The 12,403-nt window shown below is 36.7% G+C and overlaps 1 protein-coding gene across 5 annotated transcripts in view; it reads right to left on the bottom strand.

Annotated features, from left to right (window-relative positions):
* The window catches only part of LOC114646724 (lisH domain-containing protein ARMC9), a 136,401-nt gene that overhangs the window by 95,499 nt on the left and 28,499 nt on the right, over positions 1-12,403 (bottom strand). For all 5 annotated transcript variants that reach the window (XR_007934032.1, XM_051922227.1, XM_051922226.1 and 2 more), the window contains exon 9: positions 4,062-4,160. Coding sequence is in view for 4 of the 5 variants with exons in the window: in XM_051922227.1 (XP_051778187.1) it covers positions 4,062-4,160 (99 nt within the window). In the remaining variant the exon portion in view is untranslated. The remainder of the gene's footprint in view (positions 1-4,061; positions 4,161-12,403) is intronic.

Here is a 12,403-nt window from a genome sequence, read left to right as displayed (position 1 = left end):
TAGTTAAAACTCCAAATGAGTAAAGGACAACATCTCAGCCCATCACCTCAGATGTCCAAAGCTCAGATAATGATGACAATGTACCAGCTAAGATGGGACAAATTAAAGAGTAGAAAATCCAATAGAACACCTCTGGAACATTATGTTTCAGTCCATCCTGACACCGCCAGGTTGCACCTCAGACTGTCCAAGAGCTCAGTGACGCCCTGGTCCAGATCTGGGAGGAGATTCCATAGGTCACCATCTGTTGTCTCATTAGGAGCATGTCTCGACGTTATCAGGCATGCATACAAGTATGTAGGGGCCATACAAACTACTGAGTACGATTTTGATTTCCTGCAATAAAATATCTGCAAAATGGACTAGCCTGCCACATCATTTTTTCACTTTAATTTTCGGGTTGTCTTTGAATTCAGTCCTCTGTAGGTTGAGAATTTTTATTTCCATCAAACAATGTGGCATCCTTCCGTTCCTAACACATTACCCAGTCCATATTAGTATAGATATCCAGCATGATTTTTTCCCGCATTGAGATCTGATGTGTTTTCAAAGCGTTCCTTTAATTTTTTGAGCAATTCATACATATCTCTCTATTATAAAAGAAAATCTTGAGATGAGACTATTGCCTTGAGACGAGACTATTGCCAAGAGATTTTTTCGTCCCGCGAGACGAGACTATTGCCAAGAGATTTTTTCAAGTCCTGCCCTCCTCTCAACCATTTTCAACCATGCCCACAGTCCTCTCACCTCTCATTCGTGTGAATGCTTTTGTCAGACACAGTTCCTGCGCTCTCAGCTCTTATAAATTTTTGTGTTTTCCTCACTTTAAGTTCCCAATAAAAGAAGACTTATTATGTTCAAATCTTATTGAAGAATTTCATCCTGAAGAGTTATCAACAGAAGAAATGAGCACCGAGAAATGAAGTCAAACGAATTAATGCGAAAATTGACGATCGGTTACACAACAAATTGGTTAAATGCGTATTAATAGACTATGCTGAAACAGTTGGTGGTGATAATGCGGAAGACAAAAACATCAACTTACAATATCCCGTAAGAATATCTACAACCGTTAACATTGTCCGGTCCTGCACTGGCCAAATAACTGTTGAAAGAAGGATGTATCATAATGTTATTGCATAATTTATGTCCGAGTGATGGGCTATGCAATAGGACAAGATTAGTTGTATTCAAAATTGGTCGAATAATTCCGACATGTAAAATTTTTACAGGCGTCAAGAAAGGTAATGTAGTACATCTTCCACGGATAACAGACACCAAAGGAGATCTTGATATGCCATTCGTATTAAAACGTTTACAGTTTCCCGGTAGAATAGCTTTTGCTATGAAAATTAAATCACGGACAAACATTTGAAAAAGTGGTTTTATTTATTAGAGAAAGAAATGATATTCACTAATGGGCAGTTATATGTTGCGTTGTCGCGATGCAAGTCCAAACACAGAATCAAAATTCAATGCGATATTGATGAAAAGTTAATTCAAAAAACTGTTTTTACTGAAGTTTTATAGTAAAAGTGTAAGTTTAAAAGTATTTGCCTGTTAATTTCAAAGCCAAACAAAATGAAAATGTATAATGCAATGAAAACCTCTAACACAAAATGAAACCTAATTTTCTTTCAATTTACAGGTACTTGTCGACTTACGACCGCGATTGGTTCCGACTGACTGGTTGTAAGTCGATCTGGACGTAAGTCGGCCTATGTTAATTTAAGGTAAGAATAATATTTTATCAACATTTTCTTACTTTCTAAGACAAACACAGCATACTACAGTACAATTTGTTTAATATGTGGAAAACGTACAAAACAAGAAATACTGTACTGTACATTTAATTCCTGGCACCACTGGTGCTTGGCTGCGGGTTGTCGATATCGCCTTCATCAGATCAGGCGAGGCTGCGGACGGGGTGATGGGAGGAGTTGCTCTTTTCATAAACATAGTGAGCTTCGTCTGAATTGTTTGTTTTTTTTTTCTCTTCATAAATTTCGCAATAAGGACGAAATGTGTTGCGTGCCATCCGTTCAATCCTCGCAAATCGTTCAATATTTGGGTCCATTTTTTCAAAATGAGCGAGGAGTTTATTCAGTAGATAAATCTTCTGACAATCCCTTTGTGGTGAACATTCTTTGTAGCACCTCCTCCTCTTCGTCTTACTCCAATTCTCTTGTTTCTTCTTCCGCCACTCTTTCTTCTTCCAATTCTATCAGCTCTTCATTCATAAGTTCACCTGATTCCCGGTCTAGCAACTCCTCGACATCTTCCATTTCACATTCCAATGAAAGGTCTTTTGACAGTTTCACTATTTCTTCACGAATCTCATCAAGTTCTTGTTCACTGTTAAATCCAGCAAAAGTATTTACATAACGCTTAACACACTTCTTCCATACGCCATTCATACACTGTGAGTCGACATTTCTTGCGGGGAGGGCTTCTGTTTTCTCTGATCTGAGTTCACCTCTGTTATAGCGCGTCTTTATTTGAAAAGAGCAGTGTCAGATCGGGGCGAGCGTGAACGCTAACTTTGACAAGCACTATAAATTTACAATGGTTGTTACAGACATAAATCAAATGTATGTTTTTATTGTATAATATTAACAATAACAGCAGCTCTCTACTCAAAGCGGTAAACTCGAGAAGCTGCTAGCATCGAACCCAGAAGCTCTTGATTGGGAGTCAGCAGTTGTGTGTGGGAACTGTTAACATTTGAATGTGATGATTGTATATAAAACTTGTGCACGAACGAGACTGGGATAACTGTGGATGTGGATGTGAGTGGTGTGTGTGACTGAGAATGACTGGTGTGAAGCCTGAAGTCCAAATATCAAATAAACACTTTCACAAGTACAAGTATAACAGAACAAGTGCGCTTTTATTCAAGAAGAAAAAAGAAAGCAGGTTGCGGTAAGCAGTTGATGCGACTGCTTGCGTAGTGCAATCCTAAGAACTGCCCAATCAAGAGCTTCTGGGTTTGATGCTGGCAGCTTCTCAAGTTTGCCGTTTTGAGTAGAAAGCTGCTATTAGTGTTAATATTATAGGGTTATATGTTAGGGTTATATTATTATCGAAAATTGCCAAAACAACAAGACACAAACACACGTGGGGCAACACTGCTGCGTATATTTTTACTGCTGCGTAGCGAGACTTGAGAGTGCGGGAAACTGGCGCTGCCAACAGCTGGCAGGGGAAACAGTCAAACGCGTCGTAAAGTCGAACAGTCGTAACTTGCATAGGTCGTATGTCGACGAGTACCTGTATTACGTTTCACTATTTTTAAACTATGGTTAATTACTCGCTGTAATCTAAAATAAATAGTTCTATTATGGATATGTAACAATTCCCATGAAAATAACAATATATATAGTATAAAAATAAATAAATAAATAAACTCTGATTTTAGCAGTTATGTGAATATATGACAAGTGAAATGTACTTGAAGCTTTATTCTTTCATGGTGCCTCTTTGTACACCTAAATGTGTTCAAGATCCTACAGCATAAGATGACCAAAGACAAGGTACATTGTTTTCCTTTTTAAGCAATATTAATTTCCTTCAAAATTCAGAAACAGTGAATAAACTTTTTGCTTTATTACACAAACATACACACTGAAATATTTTTTATGAAGTCGCATCATTCATATTCAAAGTCTGTGAAAGGTGCTACTTTACGCTAACTGAACTCAACAGGTGATATTTTATACAATTAGCAGACTTTCTATCAAGCAAACCACCCCATATATTATTTTAATTTTGAATTATACTATAAACAATAAAAATAAAAATAATTTTCTAAATCCCCTTCCCAAACCACTGGAAAACCTTGTTAGGTTTAAATGACAGGGGCATACCAAGGTCAAATTCCACTATATTTAGGTATGCTACTACCTAATAAAAGTGAAGTTTCCAACTTAGAATCAAGAAAATGTTTGAGAAACCCTATTACATATTTTGAGCCATGTCTTCTGAGTAAACTGAACACAAATCTCAAAGCTGTAAAACCCTGGAAGACAGTCCTCAATAGACTTAAAATAATTTCCACTTACAGTTCCAGGCCTTGTGAAATCAATGCTTTGTGCCACACTTTGTCTCATTTGGTTGCTGAAAAGGCGGACACAAACAGACTGTAGGTACTCAGGTGTGATCTAAAAAGGAAAAAAAAAAACATGTTAGAAACAGAGATCAGTTAAACTATTTCTTCCTATATGAGAAAGTTGTTATTTTGAATTTAACATTCAGTATTTAAAATGAAAATACAGAGTATGTAATGGAGCAGTGCTAACATCCCTACCCAACATCCTGCTGCCTATAAATTAGGGGGTGGGCGGTATGACCAAAATTCTATACCACGGTATTTTTCTAAATTATCCCAGATTCACGGTATTCGACGGTATTTTTTCCCCCATCATGAGTGGATGTTAACCACATTTTCCATTGCAATTACTGGCTAAGAATAACCTATTCCACTGTCATGAGTATTGTACATTGTACAAAAAAAACATTTTAATGTGCACACAAGTATTAATACAGTTTTGCATTGCCCCATAAAGTGATAGTTTTCAAGGGGGTGGCACTAATGGAGAAGGTATCACATTGCATGACAGATGCAATCAAAATATAGAACCTTTATATTGAACAAATTTTGCAAAAACAAACTATAATTTTGACAACATATTTTCAACCATACAAAGAGGCATTTAGACTTAGTAAAATATCCAGATGTGCTTGTCAAAAATTGTATTGCACCGAATATGTCTTAGAAAAGGAATAAATAGTAAATATTTTTTGTAAACCAATTACACTTTCTGTTAATGTTAACAATCTCTGTCCACTGACACGTTAAAGTGACTTTTTAAACAACTTTATCATCATTAAACTGCATAATATTTAAACTAATAAATAATAACAATAAAATAAATAATAGTATTATTACTGATAGTTGCACTGTTACTTCAAGACTTCAAGCCCAGATGCATTACACAGCATTCACCAAATTAAAATAAAATACAAGTGTAACTTGGTTTTGACATCTTTACCAACTGAACCATCATTTAGGCAAACTGCATTAATATGGACCTTGCTTCAAGCTAAGCTATACTGGGAAGAAAAAAACAAACTATATGTCGAGAACAACGTCAACATTTCCACTTTATTCTCGCCGTTTATGTCGAGATTAAAGTCAACAATTCCACTTTATTCTCGCCGTTTATGTTGAGATTAAAGTCGACATTTCCACTTTATTCTCATAGTTTACTTCATAATTAAAGTAGAATGTCGTAAACTAAACTTCTTCCTAAAATCAATGTTTAATCAATTACTTAATTTACCCCGTCATAAATTAATGTAGCACATTAAATGCTTTGTGTTACGTTCCCCGACCCAGTGGTTAATCACTACGCTTCTTAAACTGACTTCCTCCGCACTAAGAGAAGACAGCGATCACCATACAGAATCCATTCACTTCATGATATTCCTGCTTTCTGAAAATTTAGAATGCTAAGATAAATACTTGATATCATTTTCATGATGAAATGCATTAAAGCAGGTATTACACATGCACGGTAGTGAGGCGGTAGTGCTGCTCCCTCGCAGTAAGAGGTCCCCAGGTGTATGTTCAATGTAGAGAACTTTATGGCAGGTGTGACGAGGCTCCAAAAAACTGGATGTATGAATAGCTATCGCACAGGTTTAACTTAAATATTGTGTAAATGTTGGGTTTGTGATCTGCTAGTCGGAGACACGAACACAGAATTCAATGCATGTTCTTCTGAGCTGGCTATCTTTATTGCATGCATGCTGTCTCTATCTGACGTAGGCTACCAAAACCCCAGTTCCTATCCTTCCTTTTTCTTTCACCACATAACCAATCACCACACGATAAACGTCTTTGTGAAATTAAAACTAGTTATAAACTTAGCCCACGGAGTGTTCAGAACTTTAAAAATATCTTCGTTATACATGTTTAATTATGCCATTCATTCAGAGTTGCGCCCATCTCTGAAAGAGTCGCCAGCACATTGCAGGATGAATACAAGCAAAACATACACTAGCAGAGTCAATATAGCACAACAAAACCCCACATCCTACATGACTTTGAAAGGAAACTGAAGCACGCCGAGTAAACCCACCAGAAAAACATGCAAATGCAAGGCAGGCACGCCGCCGTGCCCCCATATGATTAATGCATGCTTTAATGCATTTCACCATGAAAATTATATTAAGTATTTATCTTAGCATTCTAAATGTTCAGAGAGCAGGAAGATCATGAAGTGAATGTATTCTGTGTGGCGATTGCTGCCGGCGCCTCCTCTTAGTGCAAGAAGAAGTCAGTTTAAGAATCACTTAACACAAAGCATTAAATGTGCTATATAACTTATGACGGGGTTATAGAAAATCTAGTAAATTAAATATTCATTTTACAATGAAGTTTAGTTTACGATGTTCTACTTTAATAACAAATTACGAGAATAAAGTCAACATGTCGACTTTAATCTTGACATAAACGGCGAGAATAAAGTCAAAATGTCGACTTTATTCTCGTCATAAGCGTCAAGATTAAAGTGGAAATGTCGAGAATAAAGTCAACATGTCGTCACACTATTACACAGTACCCAGGTACATTACACTGTATTGAAAACAAATAAAACAAGTACAACTTGGCTTGCAGTATTATCCAGTAGTATAGAAACAGTATTTACACATCTGACCTTTTAAAACTAAAGTATCTCCAGGCGACGGACATGACTCCTTTTTTTCGGCAAAAGTTCTTCTGTTCATCATGTTCAACTTTATCGTCGGCTTCAGTTTCGGAATGTTCTCTGTCCATTTTCACCGCGCAATACCTATGCTACCTGCCGCTACCTATTTGGTGGTGTAGCAGTGAAAAAGAGCCCTAGTGCAACAAATCTGTGTTTAGCGGTGTAGCAGTGAAAAAGGTCCCCACTTGAACAGTTTCCCGCTGCGCCACGTTCCGAACGTCGTTTAGGCAATTTAAACCGGTGTTGCGGTATAAGAAAAATCCATATCATAAAAAAAATAAAAAAAGGTTTTCGGTATGAACCGGTATACCGCCCAGCACTACTATAAATAAAAACAAAGTAAACCAAACAACACATACAGTTGGGCCCATAGAAGTGCCATGGATACCCACAGAAATTCAATTGCTTTTTGTTGTGTCTTAGGTAATTTCTACAGAACACTCCTCCACCATCAGCATTGTGGGCTCACTTTAAGGTACTTGTTTTATGGTCTTTGAAGTTCCAAAAACATCCATCAAATGATAAATCAGTAGACTAACCTGCACAGACTTACTATGAGGAACATTACCAGTGTTCTTTTGAAAAAAATTTACTTCTTCCCTCTGTAATATTCCTACCAATTCAAATTTGTTTTTTTTCATAACTGCGATTGCATTATTTTAGAAATCTAACCACAGACATGCTTTGTTTTGCTTTTCTTTTTTTTTTAAATTAATTTTATTGTAATCACTAGCAAAATACCCGCGCTTCGCAGCGGAGAAGTAGTGTGTTAAAGAGGTTATGTAAACATATATATATACATATACATATATATATATATACATATCTACATATACACATATATACATATATACACATCAATATATATATATATATATATATATATATATATATATATATATATATATATATATATATATATATATATATATATATATATATATATATATATATATATATATATATATATATATATACATATCAACATATATATACACATACATATGCACACACATATACATATACACATACATACATAGTGCGTTGTAACACGGGCTGTGATTGTTACATGGGAGGGACACGACAAATCACAGCTTCCCGCTTTCTAATCGGGCCTGTGATTGGTGCTTTGACTGATGCCTAGATCCCAAAGTATGTCCCCTTAGGAGAGGCGTTAGGCAAGTGTAATTGAATAGTGGTGCTGCAAGTTTAGCTTTACACCTGTTTTTAAGGCTTATTGACTGAAAGGGGCTTTCATGCAAAAACTTAGGGCTTTGCTACAGGATACACCCTCCACAAGTTAAGGAAGTATAAATAAAGGTATATATTTCTGTTTTATTTAAACCTTTTAAGTTTGTATGTGGGCAGCATGGTGGCGCAGTGAAAGGTGCCAGTTAGGAGACCCGGGTTCGCTTCCCTGCATGGAGTTTGAATGTTCTCCCCGTGTCTGTCTGGGTTTCCTCCGGGTACTCCGGTTTCTTCCCACAGTCCAAAGACATGCAGGTTAGGTGCATTGGCGATTCTAAATTGTCCGTGGTGTGTGCGCCCTGCGGTGGGCTGGCACCTTGCCCGGGGTTTGTTTCCTGCCTTGTGCCCTGTGTTGGCAGGGATTGGCTCCTGTATTTAGGATATAGCAGGTTGACTAATGGATGGATGGATGGACATTTGTATGCATAGCCCCATTTGCCCGTTTTCATTTTTTTTCTTTCTTCAGTAATATTTCAGCAAACCCGGAGCTTGTCAGTTCAAATCCTGGTACTGACACCACTGTGTGACCCTGAGGAAGTCACTTCACCTGCCTGTGCTGCAAAAAACAAAAGTAATGTAACACATTGTACCTCAGATGTTGCAAGTTGCTGGAATAAAGGCATAAGTAAAATAGATAAATATGTATTATACACATAGGAACTATTCATTTATTTTCAGTTAAGTCATCTGCAGCAAACCTTTATAAATGAGGGTTTCTCCTTTTTAGATAGTGCAAACTGTTTCTTCTTCATTGAAGTTTTCTCTTGGAGAGCTTTTTTCATTTCATTGAAAATTAAAGCAGCAGCTGCCAAAATATGTAGCTTTCTTATTAATTTTTCAACATTGTGTAAAATAACTTTATAAAGTAACATAAAAGGTTTAAATACTGGTTATCCTTTTACACTAAAATATTACTAAAGGAGATACAAAAAAAGTAAAATGCATATGTTGTTTTTCTTTAAGGAGATTAAATATTACTGAAGAAAGAAAAAAAAAACTAAAACAGCCAAATGGGGCTATGCATACGAACTTAAAAGGTTTAAATAAAACAGAAATATATATCTTTATTTTTACTTCCTTAAGTTGTGTAGGGTGTCTCCTGTAGCAAAGCCCTAAGTTTTTTCGTGAAAGCCCGTTTCAGTCAATAAGTCTTAAAAACAGGTGTAAAGATATTGACAATAAGCTACGCAAACCCACCAAGACATGGAATCGTTTAAATCAAGTATCATTACATCTTCCTTTCTTAAAGAGAAGTAAGGCAGTACTTATAAGCTTAGTAATGTTATACATTTCAAATGCTACTTTGATAAACTTTATCACTTCAAACAACTGAACTATCCAGAACATTTCAGGCATACATCCAGCATTCAAACTATGTATAAAAAGCACAACTGTTAAAGGAATTCAGCATTTCTTAATTGAAAATGTTCCTTTAATCCTCAACATGTCTCAATGAGTCGTTCTGGTGGTTTTACTTGACGTTTTGATCTTCTGGTTAATTGTGTTTGCAGTTGAGATGTTCTTTCCTGATTTATACTTGTTTTCTCGTTAATATTTGTTTCGCTGGTGTTAGTGTTCTGATTAGAGGTTATTGGTCCTTTGATGTCTCGACGGTTTCTTCTTAGAACAGCTCCTATTACGCAATTCCGTCACATACTGGTCTATTGTTTCGCTGCTTTTCTGGAAACATGTAAAAAACTTGTGCCGCTCAAACGTCACATTGCGCTTTGGGTTGCAATACGCTTCGAATTTTTCAACTATTTTGTTCAATTTCATATTGTCTCCATCTTCTTCAAACTGAAAATTGTTATACACCTCTAGCGCCTCTTCGCCAATTACATGTAGCAGCATAGACGCTTTCATTTTTTCACTTTTCCTATCTGCTTCAATCGCAGCAAGATACAACTCGAATCTCTGTTTAAATCTTTTCCAATTTTCAGCTACATTTCCCTTTAACTGGAGATTTGGTGGGGGCTGTAATCCTTCCATATTTTTTTTTCTCTTTTGCTAGAACGTCTTAGCGCTTTCTGACCACGTTTTCGGGTTACTCACAGACACGAGACTCGTTCAAAAGCTGAACCTCTTCTTCACATTCCTCTTCCAATCCACCACTTCTGACACTGTAAGAGCCATTTTCCTTGTTCTATAAGACTCATGAATATTTCTTAGATGACAATGCATAAATAACGGGAAGTTCCTATAACCCCCGTAAATAGATTCGCAGTGGTATATTCTTACCATTTCTAACAGCTTGGAATAAACATTATTAGTCATTCAGCTAGTGATAGCCTTGCCTTGTATAAGGTGCAGAGGCATACGGTTTTTAACCGTGATCGCACGTCACCGTGCCTGAGCACTTGCACTGTGCCAACCGGCCTACGGGCTCTTTGAATGTGAGAAATAGCAAGTAAAGAAAACTTATTTACTTAAGTACCGCACCGTACGCCAAGGCGTACAGAAGAAGAAATTAAGAATCTTTAAGTATAGAAATAACTAAAGTCTTTCAAGAAAGGCTAAGTTTAAAGAAGATACCTTTTTACTTTTTTTTGTCTTTTATTCTACGTGTGTAACTATTTTTTCTTTTATTCTTGTGTGGACTATTTGCTTTTATCTTTCACTAAATACCTTTAAAACGAACTCCTGGACTCTGAGAATTCTTTTGACACGCGTCTTACCCGTGCCTGATGACACCTTATATATTTCAGCAGCTACAGACACCATGTAGTGATCTTGTTAGGTTCGTAGTTTAATCAATACACAGGATTGAAAGATATAACAACTTTTTAATAGACAGACTTTAGAGACATTTACTGTACATGTTACTACTCGTTCTTTAGTTCACGCCCATTCTCCTACTTGCATCGGCATTCACAGGCATTACTAATCATTCTGTAAGTATCCCTTAATAGACCTTACTAATCAACTATCATTACAAAATCCAACGTGGTTTGTGCCCTTCAGAATGAAAACAGTTTGCATTTACTTTTTTAATAAAAGGCGAGCTTTTAAGCCTGAGAAATCACTCCGTAAATGCACACATTTAATTGCACGTGTTAATATGTATGCTTACACAGTATTAAACCCACCAAGACATGGAATCGTTTAAATCAAGGCGCTGTGCTACCTTCTTCCAGATCGGCCCCAAGGCGTTTCACGTGATTACGTAGGAGGCGTGATGACACGATACGCGACTCGGCCCCCGTCCATTACAGTATATGGACAAAAAAGAGGTTCCAGTTATGACCGTTATGCTTTGAATTTCGAAATGAAACCTGCCTAACTTTTGTAAGTAAGCTGTAAGGAATGAGCCTGCCAAATTGCAGCCTTCCACCTACACGGGAAGTTGGAGAATTAGTGATGAGTGAGTGAGTGAGTGAGTGAGTGAGTGAGTCAGTCAGGGCTTTGCCTTTAATTAGTATAGATTCCATACGTATAGATCAATTTTGACAAAAAATAGGATTGAAAGCAAATCAAACCCCACCCCTGAGAAGGAGAGCATAGCCAAAGGAATAATACTTAAGGCTTGTAAACATGCCTAAATTATTGAGTTTAATAGGGCAAAAAAAGATAAATGGAGAAGGAAAAGAAAATTCTTCTTATTCTAAAATATTAATGACTAAATCCTGCCAGGTTTTGAAAAAATTCTGTACAGATCCCCTAACTGAGAATTTGATTTTTTCCAATTTCAAATAATATAAAACATCGGTTTCCCACTGACTTTAGAGAAGAATTAGGAATCTTCCAATTTAACAAAATCAGTCTGCGTGCCAAAAGTGTAGTGAATGCAATCACAGTTTAGTTGTCCTTATCCATTTCAAATCCATCTGGAAGAACACCAAACACAGCTATTAGTGGGTTAGGAGGGATTGTGACACCAAGGCTGTCTGAAAGGCACTTAAAAATTTTGGTTCAAAATGAAGTTAATTTGGTGCATGCCCAAAACATGTGACCCAGTGAGGCAGGAGCTTGGTTGCAGCGTTCGCAGGTTGGATCTTGCCCTGGAAACATTTTGGACAGTTTTAAGCGAGACAGATGAGCTCGATATATAATTTTGCGTTGAATAATTCTATGCTTTGCGCATATGGAGCTCGAGTGAATTCTCTGCATTGCTACCTTCCACTCCTTTTCTGATATATTAATTAAGAGATCTTTTTCCCATTGTCCTCTTAGATCTTTAAAAGGAAGGGACTCTAATAAAATTTTATATATTGCAGAAATGGTGCAGTCCTCGAGGTTGAGCAGTATTTTTTCTAGCATGGTGGAGGGTACGAGATGAGGAAAATCGGGCAGGTTCTGTTTGACAAAGTTTCTAATTTGAAGATAGTGAAAGAAATGTGTAGCTGGAAGGTTAAATTTGGAATGTAATTATTCAAAGGATGCAA

The sequence above is a fragment of the Erpetoichthys calabaricus genome, chromosome 2 (genome assembly GCF_900747795.2).
Source record: "Erpetoichthys calabaricus chromosome 2, fErpCal1.3, whole genome shotgun sequence".
Lineage (NCBI taxonomy): Eukaryota > Metazoa > Chordata > Cladistia > Polypteriformes > Polypteridae > Erpetoichthys > Erpetoichthys calabaricus.
This window is presented reverse-complemented; position numbering and strand designations above follow the sequence as displayed.